The 20000-nt window shown below is 45.1% G+C and overlaps 1 protein-coding gene across 10 annotated transcripts in view; it reads right to left on the reverse strand.

The window, feature by feature from the left end:
• The window catches only part of ablim2 (actin binding LIM protein family, member 2), a 78849-nt gene that overhangs the window by 50809 nt on the left and 8040 nt on the right, over positions 1–20000 (reverse strand). For 5 of the 10 annotated variants that reach the window (XM_012820415.3, XM_031585417.2, XM_031585418.2 and 2 more), the window contains exons 1-2: positions 9642–10011; positions 1678–1848 (exon numbers count right to left, since the gene is read on the reverse strand). In XM_012820415.3, coding sequence (XP_012675869.2) covers positions 1678–1848; positions 9642–9657 — 187 coding nt within the window. In that variant the 5' untranslated portion in view covers positions 9658–10011. Of the gene's footprint in view, positions 1–1677; positions 1849–9641; positions 10012–20000 lie in introns of those variants that run through there. The other 5 variants (XM_031585419.2, XM_012820416.3, XM_031585421.2 and 2 more) reach the window with 4 other exon arrangements.

Genomic DNA, 20000 nt, shown 5'->3' on the forward strand with positions numbered 1-20000 from the left:
GCACACACACACACACAAAATGACTTGCAAGCAAACACAAGCATATAAGCACATACACACACACACACACACACACACACACACACACACACACACACACACATACACACACACACATACACACACATCCATAAACACACTTTACACACTCAGGGCCCTAACTTTGTTGAAGGGCAACTGGCAACAAACAAAGCAACAAGTTGCCCATAAACTATAGCTAATTTAATAACGTGGCAAAATCATTTTGCTAATACAATACCATGAGCAAGATCCTAAGTGCAAATATGGGAAGGTCAGCGCAATGCTCCCACAAGCCACACGATAGCTTTAGTTCATGCACATTGCTGGTTGCTTTGCTCGTCGCTCGTCAGTGAAATCAGGGCACTCACACATGAAAATATTCCATACAGGAGGGGGGCAGAAACAGGACACTGAAATCCTGCTGGCCACAGATTGTTTTGGTTTCACACATCCGCGTGAAACTAATCTGTTTGTTTGAGTTGAGTTCACGACTGACCCGATCTCAAAGGGGTCAGGGTCCTGAGGGCACCTGAGCACTCAGCAGCAGGTCGCTGTGTGAACCATGCGAGAGGAGCAGCAATCTCGCTCGCTGAAGAGGGTCCCCCCACTGTTCAACCCCTCTCCAGTCCCACAGGGGATATCCTGAGGAACACCACACAGATGACAGATGAGTTCACAACCTGACTGGGCCTGAGTCATCACTCGTTTCACAGGCCCCATAGGTCACTCTTCTCCTGTGATCACTCTGCCACCTGTGGGAGTTGCTATTTTTACTTTTTTTAATCTTCGTTCTGTTTCTTTTTTTACTTCAGTAAAAAAAGTCAGACAGTGATGTTTGGATGGTCAGTCCTCTCATCAGACTCCAGAGTGGCTCATCTCCGTTCCCATCCTTGCTTTTTTAACATCCAAAATTACTCGTGTTTTCAAATGGGTTACAAATGCTGAAACTAGGATCTAGGTTCTGCATCGTCGCCAAAGCAGAGAAAAATTAGATCCGTTTTGTCTGGAATCTCAAATTCAATCTTCGCACCACATTTTCACACCAAGGATTACTTTCTATCACTATCACTTTCAAGTATTATCCTTCCGATTAATACACTAACAAAATAAAACTACTATTGGAGGAGAAACTGGATGAGTACGTTTTAATATTTCGAACTATCACACTAGGGGATTTGTGTGCAAAGTATATATTGTATAGTATATATAAGTTTTTCGTGTAAGCTAACGTTTTAAGCATAGCATACTTGCTAGTGGTTCATGATGAGTAGTAATACAACACATATTCGTAAACAATGAAGAAACCTTGTGTTTCTGTGTGGAATAGGTAGTGTTACATGGCCAGTAGTTGTTCTTAGTTTGCTGAGTGTGCTAGAGTGAGCTCTTAGGCTATTTACTGCCTCACTCAGACAGTATAATGCAGCCTTACTCAGACAGTATAATGCATTTGGCTTTTAAAGCTGAAACAACCCCCTAAGCCTTAGACCTCTAAACCTGAAATTCACAGCACTTGGCATTCTGGGCATACTGGCAGAAATACATCTGCACACACAAGAAGTTCTCTTTTCATCGTCTTGGAAACGGCATTAGTATTAGGGGTTGTTTGGTTTTGTGTTTGCGTGAGGTTGTTCGTTCGTTCGTTTTTATTTGATTTACCTTTGCAGATGAAGCATTTGATGTGGAAGTGTCTGTTCTGCACGCGCAGCACCTCCCCCTTGCAGGGCTTCCCGCAGGTCTGGCATGGGATGGAGGAGCCTCCCCCTCCTCCAGAGCTCCCCGCAGACTTCTGCTGCTCCAGCGGACTGTGCACGGCCTGCTGGTGGAACGCTGGAGACAGAGACAGAGAGAGAGAGAGAGAGAGAGAGAGAGAGAGAGAGAGAGAGAGAGAGAGAGAGAGAGAGAGAGAGAGAGAGAGAGAATAATATATCAGTGTGTATCTCAGAGCGAGTGGGAGTGGGAGAGACACAGGGGGGGGAGAAGGAGAAGCTCCGGTCGAATCAGCACTGAAACTTTCATGGATACATTTCACAGATACAATGAGTTCACACCCTGTCACTGAACCTGAGACAGATATCCAAGCACACAGATATATCATACAGTCTGAGGACACCAGTGAAGCACACACCAAGCTGCTATAACCGCTGCCATCCCACACACACACAGTCACACACAGAGAGGACTGAGAGCCCCTGCATGTGGCCTTATTGCAATGCACATCTATTCCAGCAGGTATTTCTCCCAGTCAGACGTGGTTTCAGATGCACACACACACACACACACACACACACACACACACACACACACACACACACGTGAGAGGAACACGTCTGTGGAGTCACTGAGCTTCAAATAATACCCCTGAGGCTTTTAACAAATTCCACTGAACTGTTAACTGACACAATTCCATCCCCCTTCTTCTTCTTCATCTTTCCTCCTCCTTTTCTCTCTCTTTTCCTCTTGTTCTAACTTTCTGTCAGTATGATACCTCTCTTTAAACAACCAGTCCTTTCCACCTCAATCTCTCTCCATTTTCTGTCTCATTGCATCATGAGCTTGCATTCTTATTAGCAAATGTCACCCACGCTATAGAGAAGCCCTTTTGTGCGTCCTGGGGGGAAACGCTTGTTTTGAAAAGGGGTGTGATGGCAGACAAAGACAAGAGCGGCTGCCAGGGTATATACCCTGCTGTATTCAGTTCACCACAAAAGGACTTCACTTTGAGAATCGCCTCAGAATCAATGTTGTAGCACCAGACTGTGTGCCTGTTACAGCCGAGCCAAGTGCCTTTTTAGAGACGAGGGGGCCTGTTGGGGCTAGCAGGGACCTCTTGAAGGTCTTGGGGCGGTTAAGGGACATGTCCTGTGCAGTCATTCATGGTGTGGGGCTCCATTGTGTGTGAGCCAGGTCCGGCTCTTTCAGACATGAGAAAAGAGCTCCGGTAGACGTTTTTTTACTCAGTTCTTTTTATTGGGGCGGGGAAATTAGATCAAGGGGTTTCCTGTGCAAGTGAGCATCACAGCACCGGATCAAAGTCACGAGGGGACACACCGCTCTCCTGGTGAGGACAGAGCCCAGTTTGGTTTAAACCACAGATTAAATCCTCACACAATGGATGACATTCAAGCTTTTTTTTCTTTTTTTTCAAAACAGCATGCCTGTACAGTATGTAGTCAGAAATGCAGCTCGAACCACACCCAGTCTCCCACACATTCCCTTCAAAGACACCATCTTCAATGATCTCTGAGTTCAACCACTATCTTTTGTTGTGCCTCACACATTGTCATCTGGCTGATCTACTCACAACATGCAGTGGACCTGGACTAAAGCTCTTTTGATTTCTTAAGCCATCCTCCATTCTCATGAGCACTGCTTTCAGACAGGGATTTAAGAGTCAAACCTACAGTACAGACAGGTCTGCCATGATGTAGTAATTTAAATGATTTGAGATGGAGCCAAGGACATAGGTAGAAGACACTCTGGCAGGGCATTGCAAACCAATGAAGACAGTCACAATGGAAGGCGAGTGCTGGAATGTTTATAGATGTTTGTGTTTCTGCTGCTCTTGGTTCACGATGGGAGCCTTGTTCCGTGTTCTGCAAGTCCAACCAAAACACACACACCTCTGACCCCAGTTAAGATCGCGAAAGCAACCCGCGCTCTGCTCTTCCAGCTTCCTGAAAGTCCCTGATAACTTGATACTCCTCATCTCAACCCCCGTCCCCCCTTCACCCCATCTTGTTTCCTTTCTTCTCTTCTCTGTTGTTTGTTTTCTCTGGCTCCCACATGTGTTATCAAAACAAGCCTTGATCAAAAATTTGCTTCTCCTGTTTGATCATTCCTGTTCATCCGGCTGGTTTCAAATGACTATTGATGAATTTTGATCGGGGAGTTTCTCAATATCATGGAAAAAGACAGCTGTGAAGAAGTACACAAATCACGAGGGGATTTGTTTGCTGTTTTGCTCCATGACCCATTTATAGCTACTAGTCATTAGCTGGTTGGAAACAGAACCAATAAAGACAGGAATTTGGCGGAGAGGAAGCGCTGCGGACAACTCGTAAAAAGCAGGTGGGTGGGGTGTGTGTGTGTTTGTGTGTGGGTGGGTGGGTGGGTGGGTGTGGTGTGTGTGTGTGTGTGTGTGTGTGTGTGTGTGTGTGGGTGGGTGTGTGTGTGTGTGTGGGTGTGTATGTGTATGTGTGTGTGGGAAGGGGTGGTTTATAGGAGCAGCTTGGCTTTATTTAAACCAGCATGACACAGGCTTCCTGAAGGTGGTGCATCTGAGGAAGGCGGCATGTGAGGAGGTTGACCCCCTCAAGCCAGGCCCAGCATGCATTGCTGCCGTGCACCTGTCCAGGATCCTGTGTCACTCGTGCAAGTATGAATGAATTCCTGTTGAGAGAAGGAGCGCAGAGGGAAGGGGACCAAACAGTAGCCAGACATTGCCTCCTCACAAATCGAACTTCCTTCAGTTCGGCCTTCAGACTCTCTAAGGGATTTCTTCTGGACGTAGACCAGAAATCGAATTGAAAGAGACTAGATTTGCATTACACTACACTTCACACAATGCTTCTTTTTGAAGTCAGCACCTAATTCAACTTTCTCAGCTCACTGGCTGAGACTCGAACTTCTACTGAACAGAAAGCTTCAGGACTATTCCCTGGTGAAAACTGAGCTGGCATACGCTACCGTTTGACAGTGGCACATGATACAGAGGCACTCGACCGGGAACCCTCGCTGTGCTCCGAGACAGAGCTGAAAGAGGAGTTTTTCATTCGCCAATGTGCTCCTGACAACTCCACTCATTAGGACCACAGAGTGAAGCTTCCAGTGAGGCTCTTTCAGGGACACTGAGCACTAACCACAAGGATGTGGAATGTCATACCAGTGCTTTTCGATTACTAATTTATGACTCTCTCTTTTCTCTCGCTGTTTCTCTCTAAGACACACACACACACACACACACACACACACACACACACACACACACACACACACACACACACACACACACACACACACACACACACACACACACACACACACACAAGCATATCTTATATGTTACAATTCATTTACACTCACTCACACAACATCAACTGTTATACTTCAACACAGAATGGCAGGGTCTGAGAGCTAAAGCAGATTTGCTATCCGCATCTACACAAGTATTTTCAACTACGTAACTCACTACACACAAAAACAAGGGCCTCTCCCTCATTCTCTCTCTGTCTCAGTGAAGGTGAAAGACAAAGACCTGAAATGTAGTATTAGGATGCCTGGCATCGGCTCCACAGGCTCATATCTCCTACCCTGCCTCAGGACTGCGGGCGCCTGCCCTGTTGCCCCGGCTGGCACAGGTGTCCCTGCCATCAATCACCCCCAGCCCGCCTCCATTCCTCTGATACCTGTAGTAAACCCCTGTGAGCACATCCATGCAAAGGTCGCCATGAGGGAACAATCTGACGTATGCGGCAGTGGGAGAGATCTGAAATGTCGCAGTGCACGAGCACATTCTGCTGGTCCACACACTCTCTCACACACATTCACACACACACACACTCAAAGAAAAGGAGATGCTCCTATGCAGAGATCAGAGATCAAACCAAAAAATGTCCTTCAGGTTGCGATGGGGCCATCTGGATAGTATAGGACAGTATAAGCCATTGACACTGTGTGATTACACACAGCACAATCAACTGCATGGAACACACACACACATGCATACACACATGCATACACACATGTGCACACACATGCGCACACACACACACACACACACACACACACACACACACACACACACACACATGCGCACACACACACATTTGGCAGTAGGTGTGCAGGAGTCGGTGTAGAATAAGGGAGGTGGCCATCTTGGAGTGGCACTGCAGCCTATAAATAACTCCCACAGTGAGTCTGTGGGGATTCCATCATGCTCTGCAACATTCCAGCGACAACCATCCACCTGCCTTACTCCTCTCTGCGACCGAAGCACTCGGGTTACCCGGGTTACCGCCCCGGTGGCTCCTGACAGGTGGCTCGAAGAAAGTCAGCCCCACCCCCTTGGTTTCTTCATCCCTCGCCTAGTGGATTCCACCTTATGTAATAAGAGCACGGCTGCATGGTAGAGTGATTCAATGGTGCCATATAAAACACATTTCCCTTTGAAGGTGAAACATTACATATTCATGTGACCTAACATCCATAATAAAGATAGAGAATATGAGGTAAGAATATAACTGAATGCAGTGTCATCCAGAAAGGAGTGTGTCTTTGTAGATTACTACCAATTGATTGAAAAAAGAAAATTTGCTTCAAAAGTACAAGTATACATTGATTTAGATATTACTTCGGCACAGAGAAGGGAGCTGAATCCAACACTTATTAGACACTGAAGACAAAAGTGATACCACTTTAGATACCAGTGATCACCAGTAGATCTTTTTTTATCACTGCTCAACCAAAAGTTGTATTGCCCTAACCTATCAGTTGATCAAATATACCAGAAAGGTCAAAGGCAGTGAACTGCTAACAGGCACATCTTATTTCATAGACTAGTGAAAGTATTTTTTCCCACACAAAGTTTCTCCCACTGCCTCTCCTCTGTTCTGCAGTTTCACTTGCAGTGTTAAGTTCGCAGAGTCATTTTCAGAGTCCAGCCTGACATCTGACCTCCAGTAGCCCCTTATGACCCTGCAGAGGTCACATGGGAATGGACTGTGCTCCTTGACCTTGCAGGAGAATGATGACATGACTCAAAGGCGGGTCAAGCCTTAATAAGACACACCAGGGAGTGAGATACCAACGAGACGTTGATGAAAGGGACTGAAGGAAAGCATGCTGTCTCCAAGCCTCTTACATACACCACTATCAAAAGCTCCACTTGTCTAGTCAGTGGCCTGTTTCAATCCATCACACACAAGCATCTGCCAGGGGGAAAAAAACAAGAAAGATGAAATTCATATTTTCACTCGGAGATCACACAGGGCCACCTTGTCAAGAGGTTCTGAAGGTTCTGCGTGCCCAAACCAGCTGCCGTTTAAGGGAACACTGTTTACTCTTTTTCGTGTCGTTCCCGGCAGGGAAAAAAAAAAAGGGATTTGTTGTCACAGAGTGGATTCCCCACACTCCGAGCGTGTTTGACGGTCTGCTAAATGGCTGTTGATGGTTTGCCGAAAGCATCAAGCACAAGCAAACATGCCATAAAAGCTAATGGGGTTTATTAGCCCAGCTGGCCAAGGGTAGAGAACACGCAAGGTGGGGGGGGGGGACTTGGTGCGAAGGGGGCATTGGAGTTACAGAGAAAAGAGAAAAAGCAGTTGCTGACAGATCACAGCTTCAAACAGATGCGCCACTAACACCCTAAATAAGAGAGGATGATGAGGAGGGGACAGAGAGGGTGAAACTGAGTTCAGGAGCTCATCACACACAGATGATCGTCTCCAACCATACAAAGATTTGAGCAGGGTTTAAGGGAATGCTGAATGACACACTACGAAACACGAAAGCAGCACGCCATGTCCATTTGAACACATTCCATACAAAAGCAAATCCATTCCAGCTGAGTTAGAGGCTCTGGGTTGGGCTCAACCTGAGAGGGGGTGAGGTCTGGTGCACCCACTCAGACCACTCAGACGTTCAGTGACTGGAGCTAATGCACAAAGAGGTGGGGAGAAGGAGAGTTGGGGCAAAAGCCTGCAGACAGAGGGTTGATGATGCAGCAATAAATAAATAAATAAACAAACAAACAAACAAGTATGTAACCACAGGAATGAATAAATAAAAACACAGCCAAGGAGGCCAAGGATCAAAATTTAAGTGGTACGTGTCTTGATGTGTTTTGTGTTTACTTGTGTTTGCATGTACGTGTATGTGTGTGTGTGTCTGTGTGTGTGTGTGTGTGTGTGTGTGTGTGTGTGTGTGTGTGTGTGTGTGTGTGTGAGAGAGAGAGAGAGAAAGAGAGAGGTATCTAGCGTGTGAATTGGGAATTGGTGTTGCATGCATTTGAGTATTATTCGTTCAATCTACAACCTTGCCATAGCCTTGACAGCCTACTTTGGAGCATGTTCTGTTTTAAGTGTGTTTTTACGTAACTTTGCATTTTGTGTGTCTTATGTGTAGTCCATCTCTTCTGTGAAGAGCTTAAGTGGGGACACTGAGACAGGCCTATTGTATTTTGTACTGTACTGTATGTGTTGACTGTAAAAGTATGTTGAGTTGTATTACATGGTGTATGTCACTGGGGTGATTTATATTTCCTTGAATTTCTCAACAATGGAAATGTGGTTGCTAGGTGTAGGTGTGCATTGTGATGTATATTATATTGGATATGAGTGTAAAAATATCCTGTGCTGCATGACTTCAAAAAGATGTTCAAAATTTGTTGTGTACGATTCCAAGTATACCTGTACCGAATGCATTGTTGTGTAGTTGTGTGTGGTCCCCCTCTCCCATATGAGCGACTAACGGTGAGGTTTGTTTATTCTTCTGCCTGTCAGGATGATGGGTGTCTGTCTCAGTGCCTGCTGGGACCTATCCAAATATTACATCATACCGAAGATGCATTGCCCTTGGGGTAGGCAGGGGGCCGGAAGATTGTATGAGGTTGTGGGGGTCGGGGGGCATAGGGTATGACGTGTAGTCACTCAATCATTTCTCTCGGCACGGAATAGTATTATCACTACCCACATAATGCAATGGAATAAGATAGTGAGGCAACCTGGATAACAAGTATGAAATAATACAAATACAGTGCAAAGTAAATTAACTGAATCCCACTAATGCTGCACAGACCTGCTTGCACATACCAGTGCACATCAGATGTCTGTCACACATGCCATCCCTCAGGTCCCGTGTTATTTTAGGTCGCATGGACACCTCTTACCAAGACACTTTGTGGTCTCACACACAATTTAAGGCATGACAATGGAATGGTTTTAAAGATGGCACAACAACCATGAAAGGATGTGCAAAATATTATATGTAAAACAATCATCACACTAATAATACTAATTATCACTGGCAAAATCATACACCCAACATAGGCCACAGCCTCCCTCACCATCATATTCAGCACACACACACACACACACACACACACACACACCGATAATAGGCTAGTGTCCAATGTGTCCATATTGCATAGACCTCATGGCGTGTTGCGGCATGTCCCTCTGTCCCTGTGTGTTATTACATTATTATAGTTCTGGGTGGGGTGTGTTTGTTTTTGTTCCAATCAAGGACATTCAAATGTTCCAATGAAAAATAAAGGGTTAACTCAAAAAGCAACAAAAGGCTTTTTTAGTTTGATATTACTACAACCTGAATAATCTACTACAGCCTGAAATCTGTGACATATGCTTCATTCTCAATTAGCCATTTACATTTCCTGAAAATATCAAAAATATCTCTATTATAAAACAGCCAATGTAGCTATAGCACAACTTATATAACAACAGAGCATTTGATGTAAAATAAACTATTTCCGTATTAACACATAAATACAGGTGCAAGGATAGTGCACGTTCTGATGAGTATTAAACGTCAAGCACAGATTGTGGTAACTCACAGCAATGTCAGCCAATCTTACGGCGTGAACAGAAACAAATCTAACAATTTACCTTTTTCCTCCGGCATCTCTCCGCTATTAGAGTCAAGTTCTTCTCAACTGTTTAAGTCCGATAACGCAAAATGGTTAAGTGTTCAGGGCTTTAATATCCAATGTCCGATGTGGAACATTCTCCAGTGAGCTGTCGCCTCGGTATCTCTGTGCGCGTGTGTGAGAGGTTGAGGTGACGGTGTGTGAGAAAGAAGCCACAGACGCTCCCTCTGTCACTGCGATACCACAGGAATGAGAGGAGGGGAAGAGTCATATGACTCCCGAACGCCACCCGTGAGTGACTAAATTACAGTCAAGCTATTGCTGCAATCTGAATATTATTAATAGAATATTCTAGAGCGAGGAGGGAAGAAAGACGCAAACAGAACCACACTGGCTCGCTGACATCTCTGACGGGGCGTCTGCCGCGAGGTGCGCGCTGGAGCGCACTCTGATGGGAATTTTTTTTAATCATCTCTCTCTTTCTATCTCTCTCTCTCACTCTCCCTCAATCTATCTCTGTCTCTACAGGAAGGAGCACCGTGACTGCCCAAATTCCACTTCAGTGGGCATTCTACTGTCCGAGTTCCACACATGGATTTCGTTCTTTATGTAACAAATGCCGTATGTTCGCCTCAGCCTTTCCACCGCGGAAACGCATCCGCATGATGCGAGCCATATGTGCCGGAGAAAAGGAAATGCAAAGTTAATGTTTCGCTAATGCCTCTAAGTAAGAGCTGGAGAGCACTTGTCTACTTTTCTTTTCTCCGTGGAAATAAACTCAATTATTAATGGGCCTGCAGCAAAGTGAAGAAGCTGCCTTCAAAGTCAGGGATGGTGGAGAGTACAGTATATCAGAGGATAGTAAGGGGTAGATCACAGGGTAGTAATGTAGGTTAAAAACAGTGGCATTGCCAGAGTTTTTTTAATTGGCGTGATTCAAATGAGCCACACACATTATAAGGAGGGGAGGGATTGGGAGGGGGTCTTACCTGAACAGACCACCCAAACCTGAAAACCACCCCCTTATTGGCACAAAGTAATGATAAGATGATAAAAAAACAGAAGGCAAGGCAGAGAGAAGAGGTGATATGATAAGGGGGGAGTCAAGGTGTTTTGTAAGTACATCACTGCTAAGTAAAACCACTTTCATAAGGATTGAAAGACACCTTGTCAATGTATCCTGCAATTGCTTATGCGGAAGGACAGGCCAGTGTGTGATTGACGTGTGTGCATAAAGAGAGACAGGGAATAGAGAGTTGAGCTCTGGATGGTTATAATAGCTTGAATTTTCTCATCACCGCTCCACTCTGCAGTGGCAGTCAGATGAGGGGGCGGTAATGAAGTTTCTGGAATATGAATTATGATGATATGATGGAGGTGGCGGGCACCCATGAACCTAAGATTACTTCACACCACCGCTTCAGATCATTAAAATACCACGAGGCCTGCGAGAGGTCAGCACTCTCTGTTCCTTGGTCAGGGCTAATTCCAATATCACTGATGCCTGTTGTTTTTGCATACCTTCCTCTCTCTCTCTCTCTCGCTCACACACACATTCTCTTTATATCTCACTACATCTCTACATCTTCCTCTCACTCAGTGTCCTCTATATATTCAAATTAATTCAGAGCGCTTTGTGTGATAGAAGATGCTTTGGGTACTTCTACGTTGTCAAATGCAGAAGAAAATGTGTTTATTTACTCTGGACTGAAGTACAACACGGTGGCCCTGAGACCGCAATGTACTGCAACTTAATTAAATTAGAAAAATATGCACACTATTTAGAACATGCACTACAAAAATATGAAGAGGCAAACACTATGAGAGAGAGAGAGACAGAGAGAGAGAGAGAGAGAGAGATGAGCCAGACACATATCCCACACAGAAACTCCGAAACACCCATTTGATTTGTATCACTACGAAATCGGGAGATTAACAGGAGGAATTCACCAAATCTCACATTGGGTCTTGCTGTCACAGGAAAAAAAAACAGATTCAATGTTTGGATAAAGACTATGGACTGCATAAAATGGGTGAATTTCAGTACAGGACTGGTAAAGATGGGTCAGACCAGAGGCGAATGACCAGCTCACTAAGTAATGTACTTAACAGGTGCTCCTGGGCTTTTCTTAGAGTCACCAGTATGTGGACAAACAGGAAGAAGGAAACATTCCGATACGGAGCTTCTAGAGTACACAACATCTACAGTGTTCACAGATGTGGCCACCAGGCCAGTGTCTCTAAGTGGTAACCTTTCATACTTTCTATCTAATTACTGCCATGAAATATATCTCCAGATGAATAGCCAATCTGTACTGCGGTTTCAGGTTTTGTTTTTAGAGTCGATGTGTTAAGTGCGAGAAGGAACATACTCAGACTCCTACCTAATGCTTGGCTCATGAGGGCTGCAGATGATTTCATACAGCCGTGACTGTGATGCAGGAGTGATAAGCCTTTGTGGTCAGGCATGTGAGGCAGATGCCTAACACCTGTCATAATGACAGCAGGGGGGGGCTTCTACCTCTGGTTTATATCTCCTATGCCTAGGTCCAGTCCAGGAGGAACACAAAGGGATCACTGCACCAGAGGGTTAACACACTGTATGTAGCTCTTTCCTTCTGTGTATTCCTTTACATGGGACCTGTATGCACATTTCAAGCCTCTGTTCCTCTAAGCCAGTGGTTTTCAAACTTTTTGTCCGGGGACCCCATAAAATCCATTTGCCAAGTCTCGCGACCCCCCACACATTTTGACAGGAAATTATAGGTCTAAATTCAGTTTCATCTTGAATGATGAGACTGCTTGCTGAGACAATATTAGTTTTCATTATCCACCCTGATGTAGAAAACACCATTTCTGATAAACTATACAGCATGTCAAAGCCTAATATGTTGATGCAGAGGGCAGCAAGATCATTCCGCGACCCCCAAAAAACTTTTGGCGACCCCACTTGGGGTCCCGACCCCTAGTTTGAGAACCACTGCTCTAAGCTATGGTTGATAAAATATCAGACTCTTCTCATAAAGTTAATGCCTTAAGTAAAATCCCTTTCTTTGTGTATAAAGAGACGTTAGGGAGTGGTGATAACAGAACATTGTTAAAGGTGCTCCTCTGAAATATAATAATATTGCAGATAATATTTCTGAATGGTCTCGATGGAAATGAGGGACATGGGCCTTAGCAGAAACTCAGTACTGTTGCAAAGGCCAATTTCTGCCTGTGCTCATCCGTGAAGAAAAGACGTTGTGTGGGCTGCCCGGGAAAAAAAGGACCACTGTTGTGTCAAAGAAACATTGTTCAATGAATGTGTGTGCCTCTGTGTATGTGTCTGTGTGTGTGTTTGTGCACATGGGTATGCAACAGTGTGAGAGCAAGCCCACGCCGGGCCATCTGAGAGAACAAGGCACACAAATCGCCCAATGTTTACTTTTTAATTGTAGCCGACTTCTCTCCATGTTCTACAAGTCTATTTAAACAGCATTTCTCCTTTCCTGGCCCAGTTATCTCATATTTATGTCAGACTAAACGCCCGTGGGTGTCCTCCTGAATGAACATATTGAGTGGTTTTATTTGTCCTGTTTTGTATTCAGACTTTTGGCTCAATGCAGAGCCATTAATCTTAGGGGGATCAGTATCGACTTAAGGAGTGGGATGGAACGAAGAGGAGGTGTTATAGCCATGTCACTGGCCAATCAAGCTCTCTAAACTCTATCTACTTGTTTAAGACAGGAAAAAACTCCACAAATATATATTTTTAGTGGGCTCCACAAATCCTTTGTAATGTGCATAGTTTTCTTGTTATACACTATAAGGTCAAAGGTCGAATGTGAAGAGAAATAACTAATGTATGAGCATAAGGTGTTATGTAAACACTAAGGCCCTGTGTGGGTGGACTTCACTGGGAGACTGCTTGGTATTTCTTGGGGGTGGCTCCGATGAATCACTTGTTAAGTAATTTACCGAGTCCTTTGGGGTGAAATGTTCTCCACCCTGGTATCCGGACGCAAATTATGTGTTCCATGGTGGGGTCAGCTGAGGTGCCCCGTACCTTAGCGTTGTGTATGGCGTGTGCAAAGCTATGGTGATGTTGGATGGCTTCCACTTGCTATTGCAGATGTTCTCTAAAACAATGGCCACCTCAAAATGACCTCATTGGGCTCGTGTCCAGTAACTGCATAGCTTACACACCCAATTTATTTATACTGACGGATTTTTACAGCTACTTTTTAATTACAATATTTCCTGTTTGGATTTGCTAGAGGTGTCGGTTGGAAGTCACAGTAAACCACATGTTGATGACAGATATGCTTCTTTAATGAGCCTTGGTATGTAACGTGGTTACGTGTTTTGTAGCTTTGTCATCCTGTTTGGGGAAACAGTCATTTGAGTGCATTACGAACTGGACTTCACTTATCAAACATGCACTGGAGCCACTGTCACCAGTCCACAGGGATGAACTACAGTGAGGGGCTTCCAAATGATTCGCCTTATCTCTCTGAACTTGAAACTGTGTGTGTGTGTGTGTGTGTGTGTGTGTGTGTGTGTGTGTGTGTGTGTGTGTGTGTGTGTGTGTGTGTGTGTGTGTGTCTATGTGTGTGTGTGTGTGTGTGTGTGTGTGTGTGTGTGTCTGTGTGTGTGTGTGTGTGTGTGCGTTTCCTCATACGTCTATGCCTAACCCAGATTCTCTCCTACAGTACTGGCACTGATGCTTGGCAGGTAATGTCTCTCACAAGCAGCTTACAAGGGTGATCAAAGCGGCCCCATTGTGCACAGGGAAACAAAATAGATGCTGGCTTATCAAATGCTCCCGAGATCAGCTCACACATTAACTCACCGATGCTTGAAGCCACAGAACCGAAAACCACAATTACAGGGCGGCAAGCGGAAGCAACTGGCGCACAACAATCCAGAAATGTGATACACAGAGAAGGCATGGACAAAACCTACTGCCCTCCCCTGGCCTCGGCCTACAAGGATTTCCAGGGCAAACACTGCCGTTGGATCAGTCTCTCTACAGGTATGCTTTTTCAGGCATCAACACAACTGCAGCAAAATAAGCATACAAAAGGAACGATTCTCTTCCCTGATCTGGACATGCAAAAACAGGCCACCAGTGTTGTATGTGTGTGTTGGTGTGTGTGTGTGTGTGTGTGTGTTGTTTGTGTGACTCAGCAGGCTCCATTTTAAACTTCAACAAGGCCCTACAGATCTGCATTGCAAATATGTAACACACACACGCACGCTCACACACACACACACACATACACACACGCACGCTCACACACACACACTCATTCATTGATGCTAATACTGTGTGCAGTATCTCTAAAGTGTACTTTCACAGTGGGTGCTCTATACAGATCTGGCTTCTATGACAAACAGTTACACTGTTGTCAAATGGAGCCTTATGTCAGATAAATTGTTGCTTTTTGCCACCACATAAATGGCTATCTCTGGAGGAATGTCCCTTGCCGAAATAGTCCCTGGCTGCCTCACTGACTGAATGCAGTGTGACAGTAGTCACAGTGTCATATGAATATTTGAAATGTGCCCATCATATTCAATTTGCTTATATTTCACTTTTGTAAATCTAAATTAGACAATGAGTCTCTGTATCTGCCAAGCATTTTGCTTTCACAGCTGAAATATATCTGTCTGTCTGTCTGTCTGTCTGTCTGTCTGTCTGTCTGTCTGTCTGTCTGTCTGTCTGTCTGTCTGTCTGTCTGTCTTCTTCCTTGCATAACATGAAGGTAGGCGCAAGCTTTCTCAACTCCTTCAGTCACCTTCAAGGGGAGACTTGTAGACTCTGCAGTATGGAGGTTGTCAGCACAATTTGTCATCTCTGCATGAGGGGCTGGTGACAAATAACAGCTGCACTGCTAACAGCATTAGAGAGAAATGGGTCATATCATTTATGAGTGGAAAACTAGTGAATGTAGCCAGTATGTTCAAGGACTTCCACAGCAGTGATTCCATCTATTGTCAGGAAGTAACCTTGGGAAAAACACACTGTAAGGCAGGCTGTAAGCTAAGAATCCCTTTCCTTTAAGAATATGAATTATGGCTTTCTTCATAATCCCCTGTATTCAAATATGACATGCTATTGTCATGCACTGCAGCATATGTCTGGGAGAATACATATCCTCTTCCTTTTGATCTCAGCTTTAGTCGTCTAATTTAGTGCACCGCAACTCAGGTACTATTCTTGGATTGTCAGATGTGTAGATATGGCCTCAGGGGTAAAACATAATGAACCAACCGCAATTCCTCTTCCTGGAGTCAAACTGTACTGACAAAGAGCTGCCGCTCACCTTGTCTTTCTCATGCACCCCACCCCTGCAGGGTCCCTCTCAGCTCCACTGAAGGAGGCTCCCTCAGCGCCAATTAGAGGAGCTGATGGTCAGAAGGCTAATGCACAGGCAGCCTGGAGCGGGAGCAGCAGATGGGGGGGGGGGGGGGGGGGGGGGTGAGGATACTAGCCATTACTGCTGCAGCCCAAGGGGGTCAAGAGGATGAACTGCTGATGGACTGCATGCCCTCATATCCCAAGGGACTCTGGGATATGAAGTCTTTTTGGATTTAGGGATGAAGAGGGAGGTGGATATGAGGGTCTGAACTCGTACACACACAATCGCACGCACACACATTCACACTAACACACACACACACACACACACACACACTCTTGCGCACACACACACTCTTGCGCGCGCACACACACACACACACACACACACACACACACACACACACACACACACACACACACACACACACACACACACACACACACACACACACACACACTCACCAAGAGCCTCTTATGTCAAGCTGCTTAGCCTTTGGGTGCATGAGGGGCTAGTGAAATAGGCCTATTGGATGTGAAACTCAAAATGATTTACTTTCATAACGAAATGGCACACAACACACATACTTACTTACACACTTACTTACATACTTACACACACATTCACGCACACATTAATCAGCACAATCCCATATTAAATATTTAAAATATTTGTCCAATCCAAATCATCATATCCTATAATAAGCACAAAAAGAAACAAAAAACATGATTTTGAGTGAATGATGGAGACAGACGAGCCAGTAAACAATCGAAACAACTGCCCTTCCCTTTTCCATTTCCTAGATTGCCTTTGAGGAGCGAGAGCCAACTACGGGCGCTGGTGACTCAGCCCTGGATATATGAATGTGTGTGCAAAAAATCTGTGTGCCAGTCCTTGCGTCAAAAAGAATTTGCAATCTCCGACTGCACTGTGCCCTAAGCACAAAGATGCTTAAGCAAACAACAGCAGGCCCAGGATCAGGCCCAGGCCCTGTTGGGCTCGTTCCACAAGAATCCCCCTGGGCCAGAGTAAGCTGGACTGAGGCTCTTTACTACCCCTCTGGAGTAGTCCTTGGAGCTTCCGCACATCAACTGGAAGATTCCAGGGGAAGGTTCCAGAATGAAAGACCTCCACAGCACTCCCTCCCTGGATATGACTGGAGGGTCAGTTTGTTTGCTGTGCGATAGCTTACGGGAAGGGCAGTAGGGGAAAGTTAGGACCAATTAAAGCCAAACAGAGTGATATTTGCAAACACAGAGCGAACCACATATTTGCATGTTTTATGGAAAAGAGAAAAGTGTGTGAGTGTGGGTGTGTGTGTGTGTGTGTGTGTGTGTGTATGTATGCACAATAGGAGCTTTACCTTGAATAGTATTTGTGTTTGTTCATGCAGAAGCTTCCAGAAATTCTGGAACCCTCCGTTATCCCTGCTAACACAGCAGGCTGGGTACCATCCGCCCTGACCCACTTTACAAAAGTGAATGTGTATGTGTGTGAGTGAATTTGTGTGTGTGTGTGTGTGTGTGTGTGTGTGTGTGTGTGTGTGTGTGTGTGTGTGTGTGTGTGTGTGTGTGTGTGTGTGTGTGTGTGTGTGTGTGTAGGGATATCTCACATTCGAGACGCACTCAAAACAAACACACAAATGTGGGTAAAACAGAAACACATATACAGCAAATTTAACACACACGTATGTGTACACACACACACACACACACACACACACACACACACACACGCTTCGATGTTTTAGCTTAAGCCTGCTGAATAAAAGCCTAACCTCACAGTGTGAGTTTAGAACTGATGTTGAGGATTAGTACAGCAGTTAAGCCAGCATACGAAGAGGCAAGTAAGAAACTAACATCTAATGGCAACCCCAATCTGATGCAGGGGTCTGCTCCAAAGGAGAATTAACACGCCCAAGATTTTAAAGAACCAACCCAATGACCCACATTTGGCTGCTTTGGGACTGTTTTTATCAGCCTGTGTGTTTTTGAGTGCACGTGTGGGTGTGTATGTATGTGTGTGTGTGTGAGTGAGTGTGTGTTCAAGCGAATTCTGTGTTAATATATTCTGTGTTTAAACTGAACCAGTGCTCCTAATTCTCTGCATTTGTTCCTGCCGAGCAGGAGATTCTACCAGGAGGCACTAGAAACTGCTGATACAGGAGTTGTAACACACACACACACACACACACACACACACACACCCTGACTAACATACAGAGAGGTGTTCTTCCGTGGTCTCCTATCAGTCCCTCTGAAACTCACACTGCAGTCGTGTTGGCTCACACCAGTGCTGCTGTGCCCCTCTCTCCTTCACACCCCCTCTCTCTCTTCCTGCCTCATTCACTCTCTCTCTCTCTCTCTCTCTCACTCTCTCTCTCTCTCTCTATCTCTCTCTATCTCTCTCTCTCGTACTCTCTCTCTCGTACTCTCTATCTCTCTCTATCTCTCTCTCTATCTCTCTCTCTCACACTCTCTCTCTATCTCTCTCTCTCTATCTCTCTCTCTTTCTCTCTCTCCCTGCCACATTCACTCTTCCTCTCTTTCTCTCTAATCCACCCACAGCACCACAGGGAGCATGCAGATCTAGCTGCAGTGTGAACACACACACAGACATGCAACCACATACACACACACACACACACACACACACACACACACACACACACACACACTAACTCACACACACACACACACACACACACACACACACACACACTAACTCACACAGACACACACACACACACACACACACACACACACACACTAACTCACACAGACACACACACAGACACACACACACACACACACAACTGTTGTATGAATAATTCAATGAAAATCTATGGAAGTGTCCTTCTCTCTGTCCTCGGTAACTTGACACACCCTTCCAGCAGAGCCACCTTCATCAGGTGTCAATCCTCAGCTCACTACTCACCTACAACCCCCCCCCCCCCCCCCCCCCGCCCCCCCACACACACACACACACTCACACTCTCTCACACACACACACACAATCACTGCAGAGACCAAACAGATTGACATAGCACCAGTAAGCTTAATTGGTGACTACAAGCGGAGCACAGATAGTGCAGCCACATGAATATTTACTGCTGCGTCTAACAGACAACAGCATGATGATACAGGCTACAGCAGGTGAAAGCATAGTGTCTTTGTTGCTATTAATATTAGCTTCATTCTGCAGCTGCTATTTTTTCTCCTGTCATGCGTCCTCATTTCCTGTTTGTGTGAGCCTTGTAAATCTGAACCCCCTTTGACACTCTGTCACTGGCGTGCAGAATTCTGTTGCCACGAGGATGCAGAATTCCCATTTTTCTTGACGTCCTTATGGCAACCATGACGTGCCAAGTACTTGACGTGATGCCAGCGTGATGCCATACCGCATCTGCCGGCCACCACGGCATCACACGTGTCGGACACGTTCACACCATAAAAGTTTGACAGGCGTGTGTGTGTGTGTGTGTGTGTGTGTGTGTGTGTGAGTCTGATGCCTGATTTACGCGTGTCTGTTTGCAAAGCTCTGAGTGCATCAATATATTGACAGAGAACAAGCAAGAGAAAGGTGAGCAACAGTATTTATACACTTCAGTCAAATATCAGTGTCAGTTTCTACACTGAAAGAGTTTCCACTTAGAAAGACTACTTGATCTCTCATCATGAAACACATTAGGCCTGAGCAAACAAGCACAAGCTATCTTGATCTCGAGCTCTCTGTATATTTTGAACATGCCTGTCTCTCACTCTTTTAACAGCTGCATATGGGTAGTTTCACAATCAGGGGAAGCAGTTTGTCAAAAGGCTCAAAATGAAACCTTCTTGAAATTTCATTATTTGTTTTTTCTTTCCTCCATTTTCTGTTGGATAAAAAAAAACCTTGGTTCATGGCAATTGGTCATGGACAGCTCTGGACACCAGATTTTCAAAATATACATTATATCCCATTTACAACTGGCACTAAATGTGTTTTGGATGATTGGATTGGAATCAGATAGTGCTTGACCACATGGAAGT

Source organism: Clupea harengus, chromosome 18 (genome assembly GCF_900700415.2).
Source record: "Clupea harengus chromosome 18, Ch_v2.0.2, whole genome shotgun sequence".
Classification (NCBI taxonomy): Eukaryota; Metazoa; Chordata; class Actinopteri; order Clupeiformes; family Clupeidae; genus Clupea; species Clupea harengus.